Source organism: Chrysochloris asiatica, unplaced genomic scaffold, assembly GCF_000296735.1.
Source record: "Chrysochloris asiatica unplaced genomic scaffold, ChrAsi1.0 scaffold00021, whole genome shotgun sequence".
Classification (NCBI taxonomy): domain Eukaryota; kingdom Metazoa; phylum Chordata; class Mammalia; order Afrosoricida; family Chrysochloridae; genus Chrysochloris; species Chrysochloris asiatica.
In genome coordinates this window covers 1,312,147-1,335,678 of record NW_006408539.1, presented here as the reverse complement: position 1 = coordinate 1,335,678, position 23,532 = coordinate 1,312,147, and the positions used below count along the sequence as shown (strand labels likewise).

At 48.6% G+C, this 23,532-nt stretch overlaps 1 protein-coding gene across 1 annotated transcript in view; it reads left to right on the top strand.

The window, feature by feature from the left end:
• MYO5B (myosin VB) overlaps positions 1-23,532 on the top strand; it is a 227,494-nt gene that overhangs the window by 134,320 nt on the left and 69,642 nt on the right. Inside the window, exons 18-22 of the mRNA XM_006837488.1 lie at positions 5,435-5,546; positions 10,182-10,393; positions 12,533-12,689; positions 14,057-14,296; positions 20,977-21,210. Of these exons, the coding sequence (XP_006837551.1) occupies positions 5,435-5,546; positions 10,182-10,393; positions 12,533-12,689; positions 14,057-14,296; positions 20,977-21,210 (955 nt within the window). The remainder of the gene's footprint in view (positions 1-5,434; positions 5,547-10,181; positions 10,394-12,532; positions 12,690-14,056; positions 14,297-20,976; positions 21,211-23,532) is intronic.

Sequence of the window (23,532 nt, the reverse complement as noted above, 5' to 3'; positions counted from 1 at the left end):
GTGCTGTTAGCTAGAAACAGATCCTCCACAAAAGTTCCCAAATACTGACGCTCCAACCAGGAGACTGATAGAAATAAGATTTCTAGTTTGGCCTATGATGTGGAAGACTCAACAGTAGCATCTTTTTCTCCTGATCATTAAAAGATCAATAATACAGGATCAAAAAATAATAATACAGAATCATGTTTATGGTGGAAAGTATCATTTCTTAGAGTTTAAAGAACAGAAAGACTTTCATGGTCTGATTTGCCCTGTGAATGAGCCATTGAACCCTCCAGCATTTTTGTGGTAGTAGGACAAGCTGTGGTTCCCCTCTGGCCACTTGCCTCTAATGGGGTGGTGGGTTGTCTTCGTTCTCTAGAGCTGCTGTAATAGAAATACCACAAGTGGATGGTTATAACAGACAGAGGTTTAGAACTTTTGGAGGCTAAAAGTCCAAATTCAGAGTGTCTGAATTCTCTCTGTGTTGGCTCTGGAGGCAGTCCTTGTTTCTTCAGCTTCTCCTGAGTCTCTCGAGATCTCCGTGTGTCTTGACATCTGTCTCTAGGTGGGTCTAAGAGGTTCTCAGTGCAGGGACCCAGGGTCCAAAGGATGCATTCCACTTCACGCTCTTCTTTCTTGGGAGTAGTGAGTGTCTTCTCCTGCATGCTTCTTTCTCCTTTGATCTCTTGGAAGAGAAAAAGTATGAGTCAAGCCAGGGTGTGACTGAGTTAAAGTGGTGACTTGGATAAAGGTGGGACTTCAGTCATGCCCTCAAGATACAAGCTATCCTAATCCTCCTTCATTAAGAGGTTAAGATTTAAAACACAGATTAAAAAATGAGGATAATTGCACCCAGTCACGCAATGGAAGATAGCCACATAATGCTATGAATCATGGCCTTGCCAAGTTGACACATATTTCTGAGCAGACACAATTCAATCTATGACAAGGGTGGGTGATGACCCACTAAACCAAACACAACCCAGTGCCATCAAATCGATTCCTACTTTATAGTGACAGAATTTCCAAGGCTGTAAATTATTACAGGAGCAGAAAACATCTTCTTTCTCCCTTGGAATGGCTGGTAGGTTTGAACCTTCAATCTGTGGTTAGCAGCCCAGTGCCACCAGGGCTCCTTGATGGACCCCACCATTGCTCCTGAAACCATACTGCATTCCATTGTCATGCAGGTCAAGCAGCTTCTGCTATTAGCTGGAGCAAAGCAGTGTAGGACCCAGAGCCTGTGGCCTCCCCCATGGGGACCCTCTGTCCTAGGATGTCTAGTATGTGTCGGGAGGCAGAAAGAGTACAGGCTGTTCCCAGTTGACAAATGTCCAATTTCTGTACAGTTGTACATACCCTTTGATATTTGCCTTCTCTTTGAAATGGTTGGACCAACCCCTACTCACAAATTCTTCACTATCGTCTCTATCTGCTACACGTGCAGCTTTCAAAGCATTCAAAAGGCTGTGAGCTTTTCTTGCACTAAACCAAGCCAAAGTAAAACAAACTGTCATTACCTTTAACTCCATTTCAATTCACACCAACCACGTAGGACAGAGTAAAATGGCCCACAGGGTTTCCAAGGATGTAGTAGTTAGGAAAGTCAACTACCATGTCTTTATCTCTGTGGAGCAGCTGGTGGTTTCAAACCACTGATCTTTAGCTAGCTGTTGTGAGCACTTAATCCCGGTGCCACCTGACACCCTTCTTGTACCTACAAATTTGTCTTAAAGACATACTCAGACTTTAGAGACACACTTGGCAACGGATCTCTTTCATAGACTGGGAAGCACTGTGGTACAAACCTCTCTCTCCCTGCCATCTCTCCACCTGGCACTGTCTCGCTACATTTGAGGAACCAGCTCATATGCAGTGGTTAATTACCCAGGAACAACCTAATCATAAACTCCCTAGGAAGGGAGTGTGGATGAAGTTTGGAATTTGCATTTGACCTGAAAAGTACAAGAACTATCAGTCATCTGTGGTATCCAGGCAGCTTCCCAAAGCTCACAGGTCCCAGCACTGTGGGATTATCAGCTCCAGCCAGGGTTGAAAACTATTATTATTATTACTATTATTATTTGCAACCACATCATCATGCTTAGAGTAAAGACAGGAAAGTTCTAGGTTCCCAGCTCATTGTCTGATCTTGGGATAGGGTCTGAATATCACTAGTACCTCTACCATTAATGAGATGGGCAGCACTTGTCCTTCAGAGATGAAGGCTCTGCCTCCCCTTTCCCTGCAGTTTCCACCACCTTCTGATTTCGGGAACAGGCTCTGGCCCCAGACCAGTGGTGTTGAGTTCTGACCACTATTGTCTGTCAAGCTGGGTTGCCATGCAGTGCTTGCTACAAGCACAGGACTCTTGAGAGGACACACCTCGTCAGTATAAGAGCTGCAAGGGAGCCTTACTTGGGGAGGGGGTGGGGGTGCTGCCAGGCCCACCCACTCAAATCAGAGCAGCTCTTCTACTGGCCCTTCTGCCTGCAGAACTCCAGAGAGGCTTCACCCACCTAAAACAGAGCCATTGTTAGTCCATTGTCTCTCAGAACTCTGCATTGCAACCCATTAGCAGGTCAGGAACTCAAGTTTAATGGGTTGTGACCAACCTGATGTTTTTTAATGAAATAATCTTGGATGGAAACTACAAGAGGGCAGTTTATGGTAGAAGGTACTATGTCGTGGACTGTAATTCAGTCTCAGGTAGAGGTGTGGGTGCACCACAGGAGAAAATGCACTTTTAGGAATGAGACCCGGAGATGGCGGGAGCTCCTTAAAGTCACCAGCTGGTGGTGGTAGAGTTGGGATGAGAGCCGGACACCTCTGCCCAGGGCCCTGTCCAGGCAGCTTCCTGCTCCTATCAGTGAAGCTTCGTCCTACAAGCGAAGGCAGACTCACTGGGTAGCACAAGCAGTTAAGCACTCGGCTACCTAGAGACACTTTAGAAGAAAGACCTCATGATCCAAAACCTCAGCATTGAAAACCCTCCTGAGCAGAGTTCCCTTCTGATACATATGGGGTCTCCATGGGTTACAGTCATCTGGTTAAAGGGGCACAATGGGTGGGGTCCTGTGAGAATGCCTGGGGCTCCAGGGTCTGGGCCCAGACCTCACACTGTTTGCTCCAGCTTGTAAATCAGAGTCTCAGATGACAGAACCGCCCTGGGCTAGCGTCTGAAGAACCTGGTGGGTGATGCTTGGGCTTAGGATTCAACAGGCCCTTGTGAGGAGTGAGATGATGCAAATAGGAAGAAATTTTTCCTTCTGCATCAAAGTACAAAATCTTCAAACCTAAGGCCACCTCTGCAGCTCAGCCGGAGTTCCCAAGAGTCAGGGAACCAAGGAGAGGGCAAATATGTCTGGGGTATTGGTACATCCTACAACCCTCTGTACCAGGCACCCCCTCCCCTATGAGGGTCAGTGCTGACATAATGAATAGCTCATATTTCTGACTTTACAAAGACTACCCACAAACCTCACCTTAATTTTTCATCACATTGTCTTTTGGGGGGCTGGGGCACATCATTCACATAAGCACTGGACTACTAACCACAAGGTCAGTAGTTCAAACCCACCAGCCACTCTCAGAAATCCTATACAGGGTCACTGTAAGTCTGAACCAGTTCCATGGCACACAACAACAGTATAATTCACATGCTGTAAAATTCACTTATTTAAATTCAGTGGTTTTTAGTCTGTTCACAAATGCAGCCATCACTACTCTATAATTCCAGAACCTTTTCTTTTTGAGGGATTTAGACTGAAAATGCAGTCTCCTTAAAGTTGTTACGTTTTGTCAAGTCGGTTCTGACTCTGTAAGATAGAGTACAATTGCCTAGGGTTTCCTAAGCTGTAATCAGGAGTCCTGGTGTAGCACTGTGGGTTAATGTGCCAGACTGCAAATCCGTTTGAACTGCAAGGTTGGCGGTTCAAGCTCACCAGCTGCTCCTTGGAAACCCTTTACTGGGTCGCTATGGGCCGGAACTGACTCAACGGCACTTCACAACAACAGGGGAGCCCTGGTGATGCCTTGGTTAAAGCATTCAGCTATTCAGCTGCTACCCTAAAGCTTAATGGTTCGAACCCACCAACACCCCAGGAGAATGATGTTGCAGTCTGCTCCTATAAAGATTTGCCATCTTGAAAACTCTGTGTGGGTATTTCTACTCTGTCCTGTACAATCCCAGTGAGTTGGAACTGACTCTGGGGCAGTGGGTTGTGATTCTTTTGGTTAGGAGCTGAGCAGTTCACCACTGCCCCCTCTGGGCTCCTCCTCCTTAGAGTACTGTGGTACTGAGTCACGACATGTGAGCATCCATGAAAACTGAGGTGAGAACTAAGGCATGTTTCAGGTGTGTTTGTGTGTGTGAGAGAGAGAGCTGAGGTAGCTTTAAAAAAAAGGGGCCAGCTATGCGTAGAAAAGAGTGAATTTACTCAAAAAATGGAAGACATACGTTAAGAAAGAAATTTGAGTTCAGGAGAAAAGGCCTTAAGACCCTCTTAAAGGTTCTCTTCCAAAGTGCACCCAAACAGCACTTGTTTTCTAGATAGTGGAATCATAAACCAGACAAATCAAGCCCACTGCCGCTGGGTGTCTCCTGATCCATTGCAACCCTAACAGAGGGTTTCCGAGATGAACAGACAGCCTCATCTTTCTCCCATGGAACAATTGGTGGGTTTTGAACTAAATGCACTTTATTTTCTCATAAATTTCCTGAAATTTTCTCTACAGTGAGCATATATTAGTCTAATGGTTAGAGAAAAAAATAATAAGCAAAACCTTTTTTTTGGAGGAAAAAAAAAAAGGTTCTTTCTAAGATATATCAAAATGTAAACTCTTGGGAGTGAGGATATGGCCAGTGTTTATGTCCTAATGTATATTTTTCTGCATTAAAAAAATGTACAATGGGTACTCGTCATTTAATAAGAAAACTAGTATTTATAAGCAAACACCACTTTGGCTGCATTACCTACATCTTCCGCAGCAGAGGATGGTACTCAGTGAGCTGGTGGCAGAAGTGCTCTGTGATCCCTGTGGTTTTGCCAGGCTGCCCAGAGAGGCCCTGGAAAATGGCCTTTCCCTGCAGGCCACCAGCCACAATGCATACATCAGCATGCTTAAATTCCACCAGAGTAGTTATAAGGAAAAGTTACTCATGGCTCTGTAGTCCATTGTGACTCACAGCCACCCTATAGGACCGCGAACTGCCCTCTACTGTTGCCTGGGCCATCCTCTTTATGGAAACTGACCACCCGTAGAGCGGTTGATGGGATTAAACTACTGGTCCTTCAGTTAGCAGCTGAGCTTCTTTAGCCCCTGCACCCCACAAGGAATGGGTCTCTATGCAGAAGCCCTGGGCCTAGGGGTTGCTGTCTGAGGTCGCATGTGGCCCTTCTGTGGCCGAGAGAGGGGACATGTCCCTGACACACCTCTGCCTTCTCTCCAGGTGGGCCTACCATGACTTCTTCAGCCGGTACCGGGTGCTCATCAAGAAGGGAGAGCTCACCAATGTGGACAAAAAGGCCACCTGCAAGTCTGTCCTGGAGAGCCTCATCAAGGTGAGCTGGCGCAGAGAGGAAATTCCTGGGCTCCGGGAAAGGGTTAATCTGAACATTCTGAGAGAATGGGGTGTTGGCGGAATGGGTGAACTGCCTTTCCACCTGACCAAGCCTTCCTTCCTTCATAAAATTTTCTGGCATGTTCGTCTTTTCCCGCCTCACTGACTCACTCCACAGTGCCCTTTTTGTCAGCACACGTAGAGAGGGGAATTATTAGCACAGGTTGCCGGGGGTCTTGATGAAGAGTGTTGTTGGCCACAAGCCGCTGGCCAGGGGACCTCCATGTTCTCCAGTGGTGGGGAGTGCTAACACACCTGGGGCACCCCGTTGGGCCTCTGACATGGACCCGGCCATTAGTGGAGGGCACAGGAGCTGTTCAGCTTAGGTCCTACTCACTACGTAGCCTCAGGCCCTCCAGCAGAAAATTGTTTTCATTATGATAACAGGCTTCATGTTTTAATTGAAATGACATGAAATCACATTTGAGAGTTGAGACCAAAGGTATGTAGAAACAGAGCTATTGAGAACCTTCATTGTTGTTGTTAAGTGCCTCTGAGTCCTGTTGTGGTTGTGTTCCTAGTGCACTTCCCGGCTGTCACAGGAGCTGTGTAAGTGTGTGTGTGTGTGTGTGATGATTGCATGGTGACCTGCTACACGGGTCTACCTTGACTTAAAACCTGCCAATTGTGTCTCACAGTTACTGGGCACATACTGGGAGCCGGTCATGTTTCTAAGTGCTCACATACCTCATCTCATCACATCCTCATAGTTGCCTTATAATGTTGATAGAAACATCATCCCCAGTTTACAGATGGAGAAACAGAGGTACAGAAAGCTGATGGAAGTTGCCCACGGTTGTGTAGTTGGACTGACTCAAAACTCCCATGGCCTAAACCACAGTGCCCACCAGTTGGTCTCATCCATGTCACTGTGCACATTGGTCATCTCTCCTGGACACAGATTAGGGGCAGTGTTTGACAACTTGCCTGAAGACCTTGTGTGGCCTCCTTTGTATTCCCCCCACCCCCAACATCTGGACGCTGATGCTCCTGGGACTTTGTGGCGAGAAACAGACTTGACGTAGCCTGGGAGGGCACCTACCAGTCCCAGCGTCTCACAAGCAAGTGTTTAATGCATTTGGGAGCAGAATGGCCCGAGAGAATCAGTGGAAGGTGGAGTGTAGCTAAGTAACAGGAGTTTAATGGATGTGTTGGCTGGGCGGCAGCCTGGGAGCTGGAGAATGCTTCCCCGGACTATTAGTGAGGAGTTGTTCATGTTGAGAATACACACAGCAAAGTCAGGAACGTCTACATGCACCATTTAGTGACAAGGATTGCATTCTTCAAGCTGTGCAAACACCGTCACTCTCCTTTTCTGAGTTATTCCCCTGCCTTGTAACATAGACTCACTGCGCCCAAGGTTCCCATCTAATCTTTCAAGTTGCTGTGGTCAGTTCATTCCCAAAGTTAGATCTCAAAAGAGCAGACCTTTTTACTTGTTAAGCTAAACTATGGTTTCATTTAAAGAAGACTTCAGGAGATATTAATGAGTATTGAAGAAACCTCTGTGGCTTAGGAAGATAACTGGGTTATGGTAAGATGTCCCCCTGCAGGGATTTAGAAATACCCTATCATCTTTAAGGATGGATTTGTTTATTCCTGAGCTGCACACATATTTATTAAGTTCTTTCTGTGGACTTGAGCCTGGAGTGGTCAATGTGAGTGTGTTACATGGACCTTCCCCTCCACGATGAATAATAATAGTAAGCAAGTATGATTATGAGCTATACCTTCAGAAATCCCAACATGGAGACTGACCATCATGCAGGTCTGAAGTGTATAGATGACAGTGCTGAAAGGGGCCGTGGTATTGTGAAATACAATGAAAGACCTCTGGCTGGGGAGTCCTGGGACTTGGACCCTATCCCTTGATATTTTTCATCAGTATCTTGAATCAGCCACCTCATCCTTCTAGGCTTCAGTTTCTCATCTATAAAATTGACTTCTAATTGATTGCTAGGGTTCCTTCCAGTTGGTGTTTCTTAGAGAAATGGTGGCAAAGCATAGTTTCTGATTGACAGACTGATTGATATTGTGGGAAAGGGTTAGAGACAGCAGGAGACAGACTGACTTCTCAGAACCCTGGGGATGAGGAGATCACATGATCAGGCTTGGGGTTGCAGCAGATGTGACCTTCAGAGAGATCTTTGTGAAAACGTGGCTTTGAAAACCAGGCACCCCCTTCCTGGTTTATTCTGAAATAGGTGTGTTCTGGTTGCTCGGATGCAGTGGTCAGCTTCCAGGGTCCCATGAAGTCCGAGCGGCCAGCCTTGTCATTTGACTGAGGACTGAGGCACCTGCCCACCTGCTGCTTACTGTCCCCTCCTCACTAAACAGGGACCTCCCCCAGTAGAGCTGTGATACAAACAGGGCCTCACCTACCTCAAACTTTCCAGGAAGTTAGTCCAGCCCTGTTCCTTCCAGAATCTTATGTGAAGGTCCAGCACCTACTAAAGCCCTGAGCAGACACAAAGTGAGAAACAAACCCACCAGGTAGCATTTTTGCCAAATAAAAATGAAATTCTCCCCCTGCCAGCTTCCCAAGTATCCTGACCTATTAAGGAGACTGTCAGGGACATTCTGTTGGGACACTGTGTTCTCAGCTTAGCCACAACCTAGCCAACTGTGGAGTGGGATTCATATTAACAATGAAGACTCACGTTCAGCATTTCTGTTGAGCCATTTGCCAACATGAAATATTCTTGCGTGTGTGTTTTCATTAGACCCAGACTTTTTTATTCTGGTCTTCATGCCAGTGAGCAAAGTTAGATGGAAGTTGATTTACCAAGAGCTCTCTTCCACTGTGTGAAGTCTCCACCATGGATCAGGTCTTCACCCACTTGTTCTATGCCAGGCCCGTCCCTAAGCTCTCTGCTGGGCCATCCTTCCTTAGCCACTGGGGTGAACTCAGGGAAGAGCAACTAATTTTAATCCAAATAGAGGTATTTATGCAGTAATTATGTATCCAAAAAAACCTCAGCCTCAACCCAAATGCAATTTATTTGGGGATTATTTGCAATGTGAAATTATGCATCCCAACTGTATGGCCATTTAAGGTCAAATATATATATGTAAATAAACTGGATGAGGTCATTGTTCAAGCCTCCCAGCTGCTGCTCCCCATCCTGATTCCATATCACCATTCTGTCACTCAAACACTCTCAGCTCATCGCCACCACAGGGCCTTTGCATCTTCTCTGTGCTAGAACTCTGCTCCTCCAGATTCTCCCGTGCTGCCTCATTTCCTTCAGGCCTGTGCTCAGATATCACCTTCACATAGATGCCTTCGTTGATCATCTGATTTAAACATCCCTGTCCCACCCACAGCCCCAGTCCTGTTTAACTTTCATTGTAATTCCAGTACCTGAAAACCTATCACAGTCATGTGCTCATAATACCGTCAAGGCAGCATTTGACCACCTGTACGCCTGTGGTTCTAATAGCATTCAGAAATCCCGAGGGAAGAATGGGATGTAGTGAATCCAACAGCTTCCCTCGCACACGTGGATCTCAGATGTCTTATACACACAGTGATGGTGCTGCCGGGCTCTGTGGTGCAGCCCATATATAGCCTATAATATGTATTTCCGAGAGCCACAGTCGGTGCCTCTGTTGCTGGCTTGGGCATGTACTATACTGTAGTTTCTATCATTGTTTTAATGTGAACTTTCCCTGCTTACAGAGGAGCGTTTATCATATGACAGACTATGTTTTGACTCATAAATAGCAGCATCCAATCTCTTAGATCATGTATCTCTTGACTGTTGTGTTGTTCTCTGTTTCATTTTCTTTCTAAAATATTACTGTGACTCCCAACATAGCAAAATCGTTACTAGTGATAGCAACCAGGGGCAAAGGAGAAGTAGCAATTTGAAAGTCAAATAAAGGTGATTAAACAACATGAAGGTAGAAAATCAGTGTTTCACTCACAATTTAGGTGTGTCTAAAAACCCTGGTGTTGCACTGTGGGTTAATGCGCTGGATTGCAAAATCTGTCAGCACTTCAGGCTTACCAGCTGCTCCTTGGAAACCCTATACGGGGTCGCTATGAGTCAGAACGGACACTTAACGACAACAATATGGTACTCTGGTGTGGTGCTGTGGGATAATGCACTGGACTGCAAGATCGGTGGTTCAAACTCACCAGCCACTCTTTGGAAAACCCTATACAAGGTTGCTGTAAGTCAGAACCGACCTGACAGCACTTAACAACAACAGCAACACTATGGTGTGGCACACCGTCCTATTTCACAGAACAGACTCTGGGTGTTGAACCATGCACACCTGTGTTGTGTTTGCATTAGCTTTTACTCTTCCCTGACCGTACGTCAGGTTTTTGAGGGGAAGCGACTTGCCCACCATTGCATTCCGAACACCTAGCCCAGTGCCTGTCCCATAGCAGGGACTTGGTGTCTGTTAGGTCAGTGTGGAGAGTGAGTGTGTATCCAAAGAAGAGGGGTGCGTGGCATTTGGCAGGGGGATTTCGCACTGGGAGAATTGGTTGGATGGGCATGGGAAGAACTTTACCCCAGTGCTCCACTGATATCAAACCAGCTCCCCTCCCTGCCTTGTAAAGGATCCTGACAAGTTCCAGTTTGGTCGCACCAAGATCTTCTTCCGGGCAGGCCAGGTGGCATACCTGGAGAAGCTGCGGGCCGACAAGTTCCGGGCAGCCACCATCATGATCCAGAAAACTGTCCGGGGCTGGCTGCAGAAAGTGAAGTACCGCAGACAGAAGAGGGCTACCCTAACTCTGCAGAGGTACTGCCGAGGATACCTAGCCCGCAGGTGAGCCAAGCCAGCCTTGTTCATCTGCATCTGGGGCTGTGGAGGCTGGATGGGGAAGGGCTGGGTGCTCTCTCTTCATCTGCAGGGAGCGCTGCTCCTGTTAGGTCCTGTCTGCATCCTAACTTTCTCCCTTTCACCCCAGGGAGCAGGTCTAGTTCTCAGATCTCCTGGTTCCCCATTCCACCAGCATGGATTAAGGGCAGGATGGTTTTACAACACACTAACCAATTCTTCCTGTGCCTAAACCCCCAGTTTATAATCCCTTGGGATTTAAGGAATGAGGGCTGGAAAGTTTCTGGGAGATCCTTTTAGGAGTTATTGAACCAAGTATGTCCAAAGTGAGAGTGATATGTCTAACTAAACACCAGCAGCTGCCTCGGAGTAGAGTGAGCATTCCAGCCAGGCTCCCACCCAGCCCAGCACCAGGCAGAGGAAGCGACTTACTTTTCGCTGTGCATTCCTAACTGGTATCACTGGGAGGATGAGGTGCTGAAGCACACTGAGCTGGGAAGGGAGGATGGCCTGGTCTCTGAGAAGATCACAGCTCCGGATTTCCACACAAGCTCCGGTTCCAGGTCAAGAGACTCCAAATAGGAAACCCCTTGGAGACGAGATAGCAATTGCCACGAACTGTTCATTTGGCAGCCGAAGTTCAGCAGGTGGCTGCTCAAATCTAGGAAAACTAGAGGCTCTGAGGCTTGCGCCCAGAGCAGGCATCCTTAGATCATGAAAGTCGAGGACGGTCCCTCTGACCCTCGTGCACTCACTGTAAACTGATAATCTGAGCACAGCCCCAGAGGTTGAGTGTTATTAATTCCCTCCAAATTGTTGAGAGGCTGGCTCTAAAACAAAAGTTCTCGAAATGGGAAGGTCGTCGGTAATCTTGACACTAAGCAGTTGCTGACATTCTGTGCCAACTAGTTAGTCGTCATCAGCTGTCCCTGTACACAGGGCTCTGTCTTGGGCCCCGTGCAGGTGAGGCTGTAAAGCAGATATGGCCTGCATCCTTCCTACAGGGAGTTGATTCCTTAGGGCACAGGCAGCACCCACATTCAGAGAGATTACTATTGAGAACTACAGTGGGTGGGGCGGGGCAGGAAGGGGACGGGTCACCTCCTCCTCTAGGTCTATCCTCTGAGATTCCTAGGATCCATTCTTACTTTTGAAGTCCCTGGGTGGTGCAAACAGTTCATGCACTACTGATGGGAAAGGTGGGTGTTTGAGTCCACCCAGAGGTACCTCAGAAGAAAGATCTAGTGATCTACTTGTGAACAATCAACCACTGAAAGCCCTAGGAAGCGCAGCCCTGGTCTGACGCCCATCAGGTAGCCAGGAGTTGGAGTTAACTCTATGGTACCTAGTTTATAACTTTTGTAACATCCAGAGTCTCTCCTCAAGCACTTGAGTTGAACCTGGTGCCCAAGGCCCTTAAGAGGATTAGTCAGCATCAGACTGATTTTTGCCTTATTAGAGACAAGTACACAGAAATGAAATAGAGAAAAGTATGAGGGGGCTTCAAAAAGTTCATGGAAATGGAAAAATGGATGAAAAGATAATGAATGAAAATTTATCACACACTTTATGAGGTCCCCTCATAGATGCCCATGTGCAATCTGTCCCGGGCGGAAAGGGTAGAGCAATGAGAAAGCGGGAGGGCTCGGTGTGGGCCTGAGAAGGTTTTCTTCATTCAGCAGGTAGTTACATGCAACCACTCTGTTAGGCCCTGCATTAGATGTAGGGGGCACAGAATGATGGAGGTACAGCCCCTATGTCCCCAAGCCCATGTCAGAAGGACAGACAGAAATGTAACCCATGGTGTGCGGTGCTTGTGACGATGCCATTGAGGACTGGCCAGGTGCTGACCACGTAATGGGGGTGGTCAGGCCAGGACCAGCATTGCACTTAAACATGGGTTTTGAAGCCTGTGCTGAAATGACTTAAGGAAGCGGGGGCTGCTGTTTGGAACATGACCTTCAAGTGCCCAGGCATCGCTAGCAGCCATAAGGCATGAGAGGTGGCCTGGGTTGAGGGTGTCCTGGTAGAGCCCTAGGGGCAGGGGCAGGGGCTCGTGCTCATGAATGGCCCAGGGCCCCTGAGCCAGCGAGGCTGTGCTCACACTGCCCGTTCCCACCCCGACAGGCTGGCCGAGCACCTTCGGCGGACCAGGGCGGCTGTGGTATTGCAGAAGCAGTATCGGATGCACAGAGCCCGCCTGGCCTACCAGAGGGTCCACAGGGCTGCTGTGGTCATCCAAGCCTTCACGCGGGGCATGTTCGTGCGGAGAATCTACCACCAGGTAAGAGCCTCTTGAGCTGCAACTTCAGCATTCACGCAACAGCAGCAAGTGACACATCATCCGCATGAACATGGGTGGCGCACACCTGACTTTTTTCTGAAGACTTTGTTGCCTCTGTTCTCATGGAGGCCTGTCCAGGTCCTAGAAGGCTGTGTATTTGCCTGAGGGCTGATGCTCCACAGAGCTTGGTGACCTGTCTTGGGCTAGTCTAGACCTGAGAGCCCAAGGTAGATATCATGTGCTCTTGCTCCATCATTCAACGGATTAGGAGCCTGGCATCCAGCGCAGCCAAGTCAGAAAAGGACCCCGAACTCCCACTGCTGGAACAATGCTTGTCTCTCATTCCAATGAAGCTGAAATACTTGTTAGGGGGCCCTGATCAGGCACATCTGTCCCACCAAATCCCACTGACACAGGTGAAGCTTTGTGCCAAGATGGAAGCGAGACTGGAAGGCAATGTCTAAACAAATGTGCTATTTCTAAATAATGAAAGTAAAGCACTAAATTCATAACCAAAAGATGAAGCCAGGCAGTAGAGTGGAACATGCCGGAACCTACAAGGGGACTTGAAGAAGTTCATGAAATAATTCCATTAGCTTGAAATTCCATTTTCCCATGGCCTTTTTGAAGTCCCCTCATATGTGGGAAAACCCAAACCAATGGGAAAATCTGAATATTCATGAGTTTGGCAGCCTCTGGGTGATGTCACCAGGAGAGGCACAGGTGACACTGGAAGGGAACCAGCAAGCAAGCATGAGGTCCGACCCCCAGCTCCACCCTCCATGGCTGAGATGATGGTGTACCAGTCTCGCAGCAGGCTTGCTTACTGCTTGATTTACTCTACAAACCGTTATTTTGCAGGATATGTGGGGTGGGAACATTGATGATGCTTTAATTTCTTGAGTGGCTTTTCAGTTGGAGGCTGACTTACATGGTGAGGAAAACCGTGAATTCCAAGCCAAGTGCTGGATCTTCTGTAAGCCTGTGGCAGACTCTAACTTCAGTATCTCGCTCCAACTCCCCACCAACAGTACAGGGGTCCATCTGTTGAATGGGGAGTTAGCAAGTGCATATTGTCTAGGCTCCTCCAGCTTTGAGGTGTTTTGACTGTGGTTTCCTCACCAATATAAAAAAAAATAAAAAATCACACTGAATTTGATGACAGTTGCTTCACAGGCTGTAGACCTAGCTAAAAAACATCATCAAGCCAACAGCTACCAAAGCTTTAAATCTGAGGGCGGCATGTTCTCCCGGTGTCTCCCGAAACCTAGGCAGACTTTGGCTCTTGTTTCCAGGCAGTTACATAAGCTCCCCAGGCTCCCTATCCTGCCGCGCAGTCCCACGGAGCATGTGCTTGTCCCCACTAGGTCCTCATGGAGCACAAGACCACCATCATCCAGAAGCACGTGCGGGGCTGGGTGGCACGCAGGCATTTTCGGCGGCTACGGGCCGCCGCCATTGTCATCCAGTGTGCCTTCCGGAGGCTCAAGGCCAAGCAGGAGCTGAAGGCCCTCAAGATCGAAGCCCGCTCAGCACAGCACCTGAAGCGCCTCAACGTGGGAATGGAGAACAAGGTGGTCCAGCTGCAGCGCAAGATTGACGACCAGGTCAGTGTCGGGAATGCCCAGCCAGGTGTGTGTGTGGGGCGGGGGTATTGAGCACAGCCCACAGCTTCCCCAGAAGCAAGCGTGTCCTCAGGTGTCCTACCTGGCGAGAACAGGAACATTCTAATGCCCCCTTCAGATACCCATGGAGTCTTGGTGTGGCACTGGACTGCTGCTGCCTACAAAGTTGGCAATTCAAATCCACTAGCCACTGAACCCTATAAAGAAAGGGGTACTAGGAGTTGGAACCTACCTAAGGATACTGAATGACTAGAACAAGGTATCCGTGTTTCAGTGCTTGATATCTGTAAACACATTACCTTAGGTGAATACAATACCATACATGACGGAAGGGGCTTTGCAGGTATGATTAAGCTGGGGATCTGGAGAAGGGGTACTTGCGGAGATAGGCTTGCAGTGATACTTGGTCAGGGAGAAAAGCATGAAGCTTGTGTGCCTCAGGAGAACCTCCAAACACACACACACACCCCAAACCAGTTGCCACTGACTTATGGTGGCCCCATGCATTTCATGGTAGAAGTGTGCACAGGGTTTTTAATGGCTGGCTGTGACCTTTGGGAAGCCCGTCAGTTAGCAACCAAGCACTTAGCCGTTTGCACCACCAAGGCTCCCTGCTCCGAAAGGAAACATTCTGGTGTATGGGCCATATTACTGTTGGTGTTGGTGGTGGTGTGACTGTAGTTGATGAGCCTGAAGAGGCTCCTATGTAGTCAAATTATACCCAAGGGAAGTGTAGTTAGGGGGCCTGTGTTTTGTGTGTGTGCATTGCCGGCCTCCACAGTTTTGTCCTTCCACCCATAGGCCATGCATTGATATTGCAGGTTTTCAAAGCTCATTTGAGAGGTTAAACATAAATCTGGTATTTTACAATCCACATGCTGGAACATCGAAGAGAAATAAATTTAAAAGACCTATTTAAAAAAAAAAAAAAAAAAAAAGCCTTTGGCCTTAAGCTTCCTGCTAAGCAAACATCTGTGAGTGTTGACAGGTGTAAGCAACCCTGGACAGACTGCCCTATGTTCCGAGGGTGGTCAGAAGAGCTGAGGGGGATCTCTGGCTTTCTCACAGCCCTCCCCGTGTTGCCTGTGTGCCATTTGCTCTGCTGAGTACCTTCTACTCATTTCATTCTCACTGTAACCCTGTGATAAAATTATTAGCAGTCTTCCCATTTTGAGGATGAAGAAACTGAGGCAACAAGAGGTTAAGTAGCCGCCCCCCCCAAAGTCAGACAGCTAGCATCACAACTGGGATTAAAACCGGACAGTCTGGGTCCAGAGTCTGTGCTCTTTGAATGTGCTGGTACCTCCCACCAAACTGTGAGACCCCTGCCAGCAGGAGACTCTAGGGATGTGTGAGGGGTTTCTCAGTCCAGGGGAGACACAGGGCCTTGTCATAGCCTCATGCTTATACAGCTTGTCCTTGGGACTAGCCGGATTTTACGGTGGAGCATGCAGCCTGCATCATAGAACATGCTTGGTGCTCGCTCTTAAGTGGCAGCGTCTTGGTGTAACCTGCATTCCCAGTGCTACAGAGGGGCTTGTTTGGCGAGTCTCTGGCATAGCGTCACTGCCCCCCTGTGACGGATGGAGGACCCGGACACTGCTGTCCTACACTCAGCCCCTGTGACTAGGAGAGGACCCATGAATGCCAGGGACACCATAGGTCTTCCTCCAGCATTTGTCAGGGTAACAGGGGGATGGACAAAGTCCCAGCTGGACAGAGCTGGAGCTCTGTCTCGAGGTGACCTGCAGTGAGCACTCTCAGGTGACTCACCAGCCTCATTTCTAACTGGGTCTTGGGTTTTTCAAAGGGAGCAGCTGGCCTAAAATCTCTAAGGTAACTTCTGGTTCAAACATTCACTGGTGCTGACCCGAGTAGAGATTCCAGGCTGCACTACAGAATCATCCTGGGAGTTTTTTTAGGAGCCCCAAATTCCCATCACCTCAGTAGACAAGACACCAGTGTGATGCTGAGTTCCCAAAAAAAGAGCAGAAGGAGGGAAACAGAGCCAGCTGCCAGAAGTCAGTGTCAACTCGAAAGCAGTCACTTTGGGTTTTCTTTTTGGTTTGTTTGTTTTTGTATGGGTTTTCTTTACAAGAAAGAAACTGGGTTAGGTGACTTGGAGCTGTCCCTGGTACTGAGGCATTTTTCCTGTGGTTTTCATAATCTGTGATGCCATGAGCTACATACACCCTCCACAACGTCCAACAGCAGTAAATACAGTGTCTCCTAGGTCAGTTCTGACAGTGTCCCTGGTGTAGGCCTACGGTGTGACAGTCAGTCAGAATAATTTGTGCACGGAACCAAAATGATGCCCCCTTGGACTCAGCTGTCTGCCAGCCCGGCTTTATCCCAGCACAAATTTCTTTGACTCATTTGAGTATACGTTTATAATTAAATATATTCTAGCTGAGAAATGAGTACACAAATCTGTGGAGTTGATAGCCTTTCAAATCAACTTGATTCCGTATGCTTAGTAGGCACTCGGTAAATTTGCTAAATGAGTTCATCATTTATGTTTTACAAGAGCATTCGTACACATCTGAAAGTATTCCAAGTCTCAACCTCAGTGTCCTCATCTAAGGAATGCGGTCATTGACTATCTTTATCATGTAAGTTTTGGTGAGGAGTATATGAGGATTCCTGATGCCTCCACAGTTACACTCTGGGCTGCTAATGAGAAAGCTGGTGGTTCAAACCCACCCGGTAACTCCATGAAGCTTACATCCTAGAAAACCTTATAGGGCAGTTCTACTCTGCCACATGGGTTTGCTGTAAGTTGGAGTGGTCATGTGCGGTGGATGTGCTGTGTTTGCTCTCTAGTCTGCCTTGTGATGATCCGCTGGCTCCCACGCCTGCCGCTAACTTCTGTAGCCTATACATTGGGGATGACCCAGGGCCTCTTGATACTGCAGTTCTGCAGGTTGTACTTTACACAAGGACACCTGGGGGCAGGAGCACCCACCACCCCATGGCCATGAAGTCAATTCTGACTCCTAGCAACTCTATAGGACAGGGTCTAACTGCCCCAGAGGATTTCCAATGCTGTAAATCTTTATAGACATAAACGACCTCATTTTTCTCCCATGGAGTGGCTGGTGGGCTTGAACCGTTGACCTTTTCAGTTCTCAGCTGAGCACTTTAAGCCCTGCAGGTGCAGGACAAATGAGACTGAAATGCAGCCCATGCTCCTTTCCACTCCGCACCCTTGACCATAAGCCCTAAGAACAGGTGCTGTCTGCTCTGCACTGGGTACCCCAGAGCTGTGTCCACCCAGAGAGGGGGCATCCTTTTCTGCATCACAAAAGAGGGCGGTGAAGGCCAGCCAAGGCCTGGAATAACTAACTAGAGGAAAGGTGGGCACTGTGTTCTCTGGCAGAGAGAACATTTCAAGCATAAGAGGGTCTTGCGGTCTCAGTTCTCCAGTGCTACTGTATCGGAAAGACCACCAATGGCTTCAGAGAACCTGTTTATTTTCTCACAGTTTAGGAGGCCTTAAGTCCAAATTCAGCCTCTAGGAGGCTTTCTTTGTCTGTCAACTCTAGAAGCAGGTCCTTGTCTGTTCAGTGTCTGCTTCCTGGCTCCTTGGAGAGCTGTATGTGTCTCGGTATCTGTTGTTATTATTGTTAAGTGCCGTGGAGTCGGTTCTGACTCATAGCGACCCTGCAGAGGGTTTCTGAGGCTGTAAATCTTTATGGGAGCAGAAAGCCTCGTCTTTCTCTCGCGGAACACCTGGTAGTTTTGAACTGCTGACCTTGAGGTTGGCAGCCCAACTTGTAACCACAACGCTACCAGAGCTCCTTGTTGTTAGGTGCCATCAAGTCAGTACCGACTCATAGCAACCCTATTTCTTCCCAGTCCTGGGCCAACCCCATAATTGTTGCTATGCCTGAGCCCATCGATGCTGCCACTTTGCCAATCCATCTCGTTGGCGGTCTTCCTCTTTTTCTCTGACCCTCCACCTTACCAATCTTGATATCCTTCTCCAGAGACTGGTCCCTCCTGATAATATGTCTGAAGTATGAGAGCAGAAGTCTGGCTACACTGGCTTCTATCTCTGCTCTGCTTGCTTGTTGAATCCTCTTATATCTCAAAAGAGATTGATTCAAGAGCCACCCTACACTAACCCTACTTGTCAGGCACCCACCCGTTCCCAAATGGGATTGTAACCACAGGCATAGAGGTTGGGATTTATAACATGTATTTAAGGAGCTCTGGTAGCGTAGTGGCTACAAATTGGGCTGCGAACCTTAAGGTCAGCGGTTCGAAACTACCAGCTGCTCTGCGGGAGAAAGATGAGGCTTTCTACTCCCGTAAAGATTTACACCCTTGGAAACCCTGTATAGGGTTGCTATGGGTCGGAAGCGACTCGGCGGCACTTAACAATAACAATATTTTAGGAGACACAATTCAATCCATAAAACTTGCAAAATGACCATTTGAAAAAGTAACAAATCGCAGAGTCTGAAGTTCTCTCTCCAGACGGAGTCCCTGTTGCCGGCTGAAGACAGAGCTGTGCCCTGTAGCATTAGGCTGAGCCTTGGTGCACAGTCAGCTTCCTTGGATGGCTGAAGATCCCCCGGAGAGTAGGAGACTGTGTAGAAAGCTTCAGCCAACTGCCCAGGGTGCCAGTCTCTGGTGCCAAGAGAAGGTTCTTGCTGGTACAAGACAGGGCTGGCCAGATCTCAGGTGACTCTGAGGGAAAGACTGCAGGCAGGGATTCTGGGGTCTGTGAGGAGTGAGTCCCCTATGCCACCCCCTGCACCAGATATCTGCAGGTGAGAGGACAAAGGCAGGAAACTGCTGAGCCCTTTGGGCAGTTTTCCTTCTGATACGTAATACTCTGCCTCGGTGAGTTCTCGGTGGTTATTTAAGGAGCTCCCCAGGGTTAGCTGTTGAAAGCCTCCCTACCTGCACCCCAGGCAGCCAGCAAGGAGAGCCTACATTCCAAGGGATTCCTTCATGGACTCTGAACGATGCAGAAAGCTTATGTTTACTGGGCACTTACTGTGTGCCAGGCATCCAGCTAAGCACTGTTATCTCCCTGAGTCTTGATAACAGCCCTATGAGACAGATGTTAGTAGAGTAAGCTGAGGCACAGAGAGCTTAGGAACTTGGTCAGACACACACAGCCAGCTGATCAAGGACCGAGCTGGGACACAACCAAACTCTCGTAACTCCCCAGTTTGACTACACCTGATATGTGCCCCTGGATAAGTTATACTTCTCATCAGATTAGTGGTCCCTCTTTGTTCATAGCAGCCTGTCAGCAAAACATAGTTCTTCTGGAGAATCCTTCAGGATAGTAGGATGTGTCTGCCCCACACCCCACAACACACACATATTTTGTACCTTTCCCCCACCCCAGCTCACTGAGAGCCCCATCCTCTTCACCATGCCTCGCACCCAGCCAGAGCCAAGATTTAGCTTAAGGTCAGCTAGTCCGGTGCATGTCCCTGCCCTGAAGCCCCCCTGCCCCAGTGCAGAACCTTCCGCCTCCAAGGGAGACTCAGACCAGAGTGGACAGATAGAAAGAGCTGCTTTGTTGGATTTCCTGTTTGCATTGACTTACAGCATGGCTGGCTGTCCTCACATAGCGTTGATCCGATTGTAACTGGACAATTCCCAGAGATGAGCGAGGGACCTTGGACACTGGCACGTGGGCCACGAGGTCTGCAGCTTGCGTGCCATGTACTGACTCCAACAGTTTGCCTTTGGCTGTTCCTCCTTGCTCTCTACAGAGTTCCATTTCTGATGTGAATTAATAGTCTTGATTCCCCAGCTTGTTGGTATTTTAGCCAATAGCTCTGCTCCTCTTGGAGTTCCTGCAAGGACTAGCAATGAAGATTCATCAGTGATTGTTGCTTGATGGGGTCTTTAGGAACCCTACTTCACCCTCTCCATGATCCCCTGCTGACCACTTTTCAGCTGTGACTTTTTCCTGAGGCTCCAAGGTCTGCCGTTCACTTAGCTCTTAGTACTAACCCTAGCTGCTCAGTGCTTCATACATGTAACTCTTACCTTGTGGTCCACTTCCCAGTGACCCTCCACACCTGTCACTGTACTGGGCACACGGGGCTGCTTCCCACCTGCATCTTGGCTGAGCAGGTCCATTGGTCAGGTGTCCATGTCTCCCACATTGAGCCCTTGCCAACAGATGGTAAGAGTGATCCCTGGGCCCCCTTGGGAGAGGAGATGCCGAAGGGGTCCTTTGTCTCGGAGCCTGAGATTAGGTTGCAGCTCCTCATGCTGGCAAGTCCAAGGTCCAGGAGGGCTTAGCGCAAAAGAGAGCAGGGAGACCTAGAAAACAAAGGCAGCTGATCCCAGAAGTTGTCTATGTTGCTTCCCCAAAACCAGGTGTAAGATCTGTCCAAGTGGACCTAGAATTAACGTTACGCTGCCAAGCTCTGCAAGTATCAGAAACACTCTGTGGATTATTGTGGTAGTGTTGGTGTTGCGCACTTGGTTTTCCTCCATTTCTCCCAGGTTCACAGTAGCTTTGTTCGGGAGATGCCAGAAAAGCACTCCAGTGTGTGATGCTTATGACATTTAATCCCATGTTGGTGGTTCCTTTTTTTGATCACCTCCCTGCTTTTTCCAGGCCTAACCACTTCTCCTCTCTGACTTTTTCTCCCCTCTCTGTTCGCTGATGCTCTCCACAGAACAAAGAGTTCAAGACCCTGTCCGAACAGTTGTCTGTGGTCACCTCCACCCACACCATGGAGGTGGAGAAGCTGAAGAAGGAGCTAGCACAGTACCAGCAAAGCCAGAGTGTGGACCCCCGCCTGGAGCTGCAGGAGGAGGTAGAGAGCCTGCGGACGGAGCTGCAGAAGGTCCATTCAGAGCGCAAGGTCCTGGAGGACGCCCACATCAGGGAGAAAGATGAACTGAGAAAGGTAGGCTTGGAGGGCGCACCTCTCTGGGCTCGTTTCTTCTTCAAGCTCTACGATTCCCTGGCTTTTCCCGGGCCGTTCCTCTGGTGTGGCGCTGTAGGATAAGCATTGTACTGCTAACCACAAGGTCAGCGGTTCAAACCCTCCCACTGCTCCTTGGAAACCCTATATCCTTGTAGGGTCACTGTGAGTTGGAACCGACTTGATGGCTCTTAACAACCACAGCAATGGGCTTGTTAGCAAACCCAAACCAAACCCACTGCCACTGAGTATGTCTGATTCCCAGGGACACTGTGTAGGTTTCTGAGGCTGACTCCTGGGGTGGTGCTGTGGGATCAGCACTGGACTGCTAACCACAAGGTTGGCAGTTCAAACCCACCAACTGCTCCTTGAAAACCCTATCCAGGGGTGCTATGAATCAGATCAACATCGGAGTCCTGATGTGGTGTTATAGAATAAGCACTGGACTGCTAACCACAAAGTCAGCAGTTCAAGCCCACCAGCTGCTCCTTGAAAATTCTGTACAGCGTTCTTATGAGTCAAAACTAACTCCAATGTTTGTTAACGCAAGAACAGAAATCTTTACAGGAGCAGAAAGCTTCATCTTTCGTGAACAGAGCAACTGGTGGATTTGAACTGCTGACCTTATGATTAGCAGTCCAGTGCTTATCCTTTAGTGCTACCTGGACTTGTTAGCAGGTTACTCCCAAATTAAACCTACCGACCCATTTCCAGCCAGTTTGGAAGCTACAGGTCCTTCACTCAGAGCTGGCCCAATAAAGTGAACTGTCTGCAGCTCCCCATAGCAGCCTGAGCCCCAGTGAGAAGCAGAATTACCTGACGCAGAAATGTCCAGGTCCTTCTCCGAAGCTTCCTCCTCATAGCTGCCCTCTTCTCCCCTGATGAGAAGGGCAGTAGAGCTCCTTCCCTAGTGGTTCCAGTGCCCCCAAAGGGGAACCTTGGAAACAGCCTCTCTGAGCAGAATAAAGCAGACCCCCCCCCCCCCCCCGCCACTGCCTTTCCCTATAAAAAGGGCTGCTCCTTCCTAGGTGTTGAGAGTTTAGGACTAGTGATTAAAGAAATAAAAATTTAAAACAATTCAAGGACACTGCAAGAAAGGCAACAATAGGAACAGGGGCAGAGTCAAGAAAGAGCCTTGCCTGATGCCAAACATAAGCAGATCCCAAGGTAGTAACACTCTGGGTGGCTCCGCCATAGAGCATCCTTACAGCTCACAGCCTTGGTGGAATGCCCACCTCTTCCCAGGAAGAGAAAAAGCAGAAGCAAAAAATCACACTCCTCTAGGCTTGTCTGAACTGTATTCTGGTTGGGGATCTGGGGGGCTCATGTTTATCAATAAAGGCAAAGCAGTTGGGCTTGGGCTTGGGCTTGTCCAGGGGCCTTCTCCGCATCGAGCAGGATTGATGAGACAAGGGAAGCTCTGTGTGGGAGCCGACTGCTGCTAGCTGTTTAGTGAATGGATTCGTTTTTTCAGCAAGGGAAGCAAATGTTCTATTGGAATGGCACCCCTGACAACTTTGGGACCACCCCCCCCCCATAAGTCAGGTGGCATCCTTTTCTATTGAAGGACGTTGGCCTCTCTCAGGGCTGTCCACAGATAGGCTTTCTTCCCTTCTAGACTGGGGGATCTGCGTGTTTTGACCTTTTTTAAAAGCTGCTGGTGATCCCGGTGCTGACTTCCACGTTTGGCCACACTGTTTTGTGTCCCTGGTGAAATAGAAGTGGCTCCAGGTGGTGCCCTTAGCACAGAAGCAAGAGCTCATTATCCAGAATCTGCTCTGAGGGTTGTGGGTGGGGCCAGAGTGAGGCTGCCATGGTGCCGGTTCTAGGTAAGTGAGGAGGAGCAGCCGCTGTACTGCCTGACTCTGAATAGGAGAGGGATGAATAGCAGGTCCCCCCAGGCCCTGAGCCCTCAGACTGGTGGGAGTTGGAGTTAAACATTACATTATGTAGAAAGTAATGTCATCAGGGAAGCACAATAGCTCCATATGGTAAGCACTGGACTGTGAACCACAAGATCTGTGGTTCAAGCCCACCAGCTGCTCCATGGGAGAAAGATGAGGCTTTCTGCTCTCTCGAAGATTTAAAGCCTCAGAATCCTGATACAGGGATACTATGAGTTGGAACCAACATGACAACACATAACAACAACAAAAGCAATGTTGTCAGTGGTGTGGTGCTGTAAGATAAGCACTGGACTGCTAACTTCAAAGCCAGTAGTTCAAACCCGCTCCTTGGAAACCCTAAATAGGGTCCCTATGAGTTGGAATTGATTCAGTGACGCTTAACAGCAAACAGCAACAA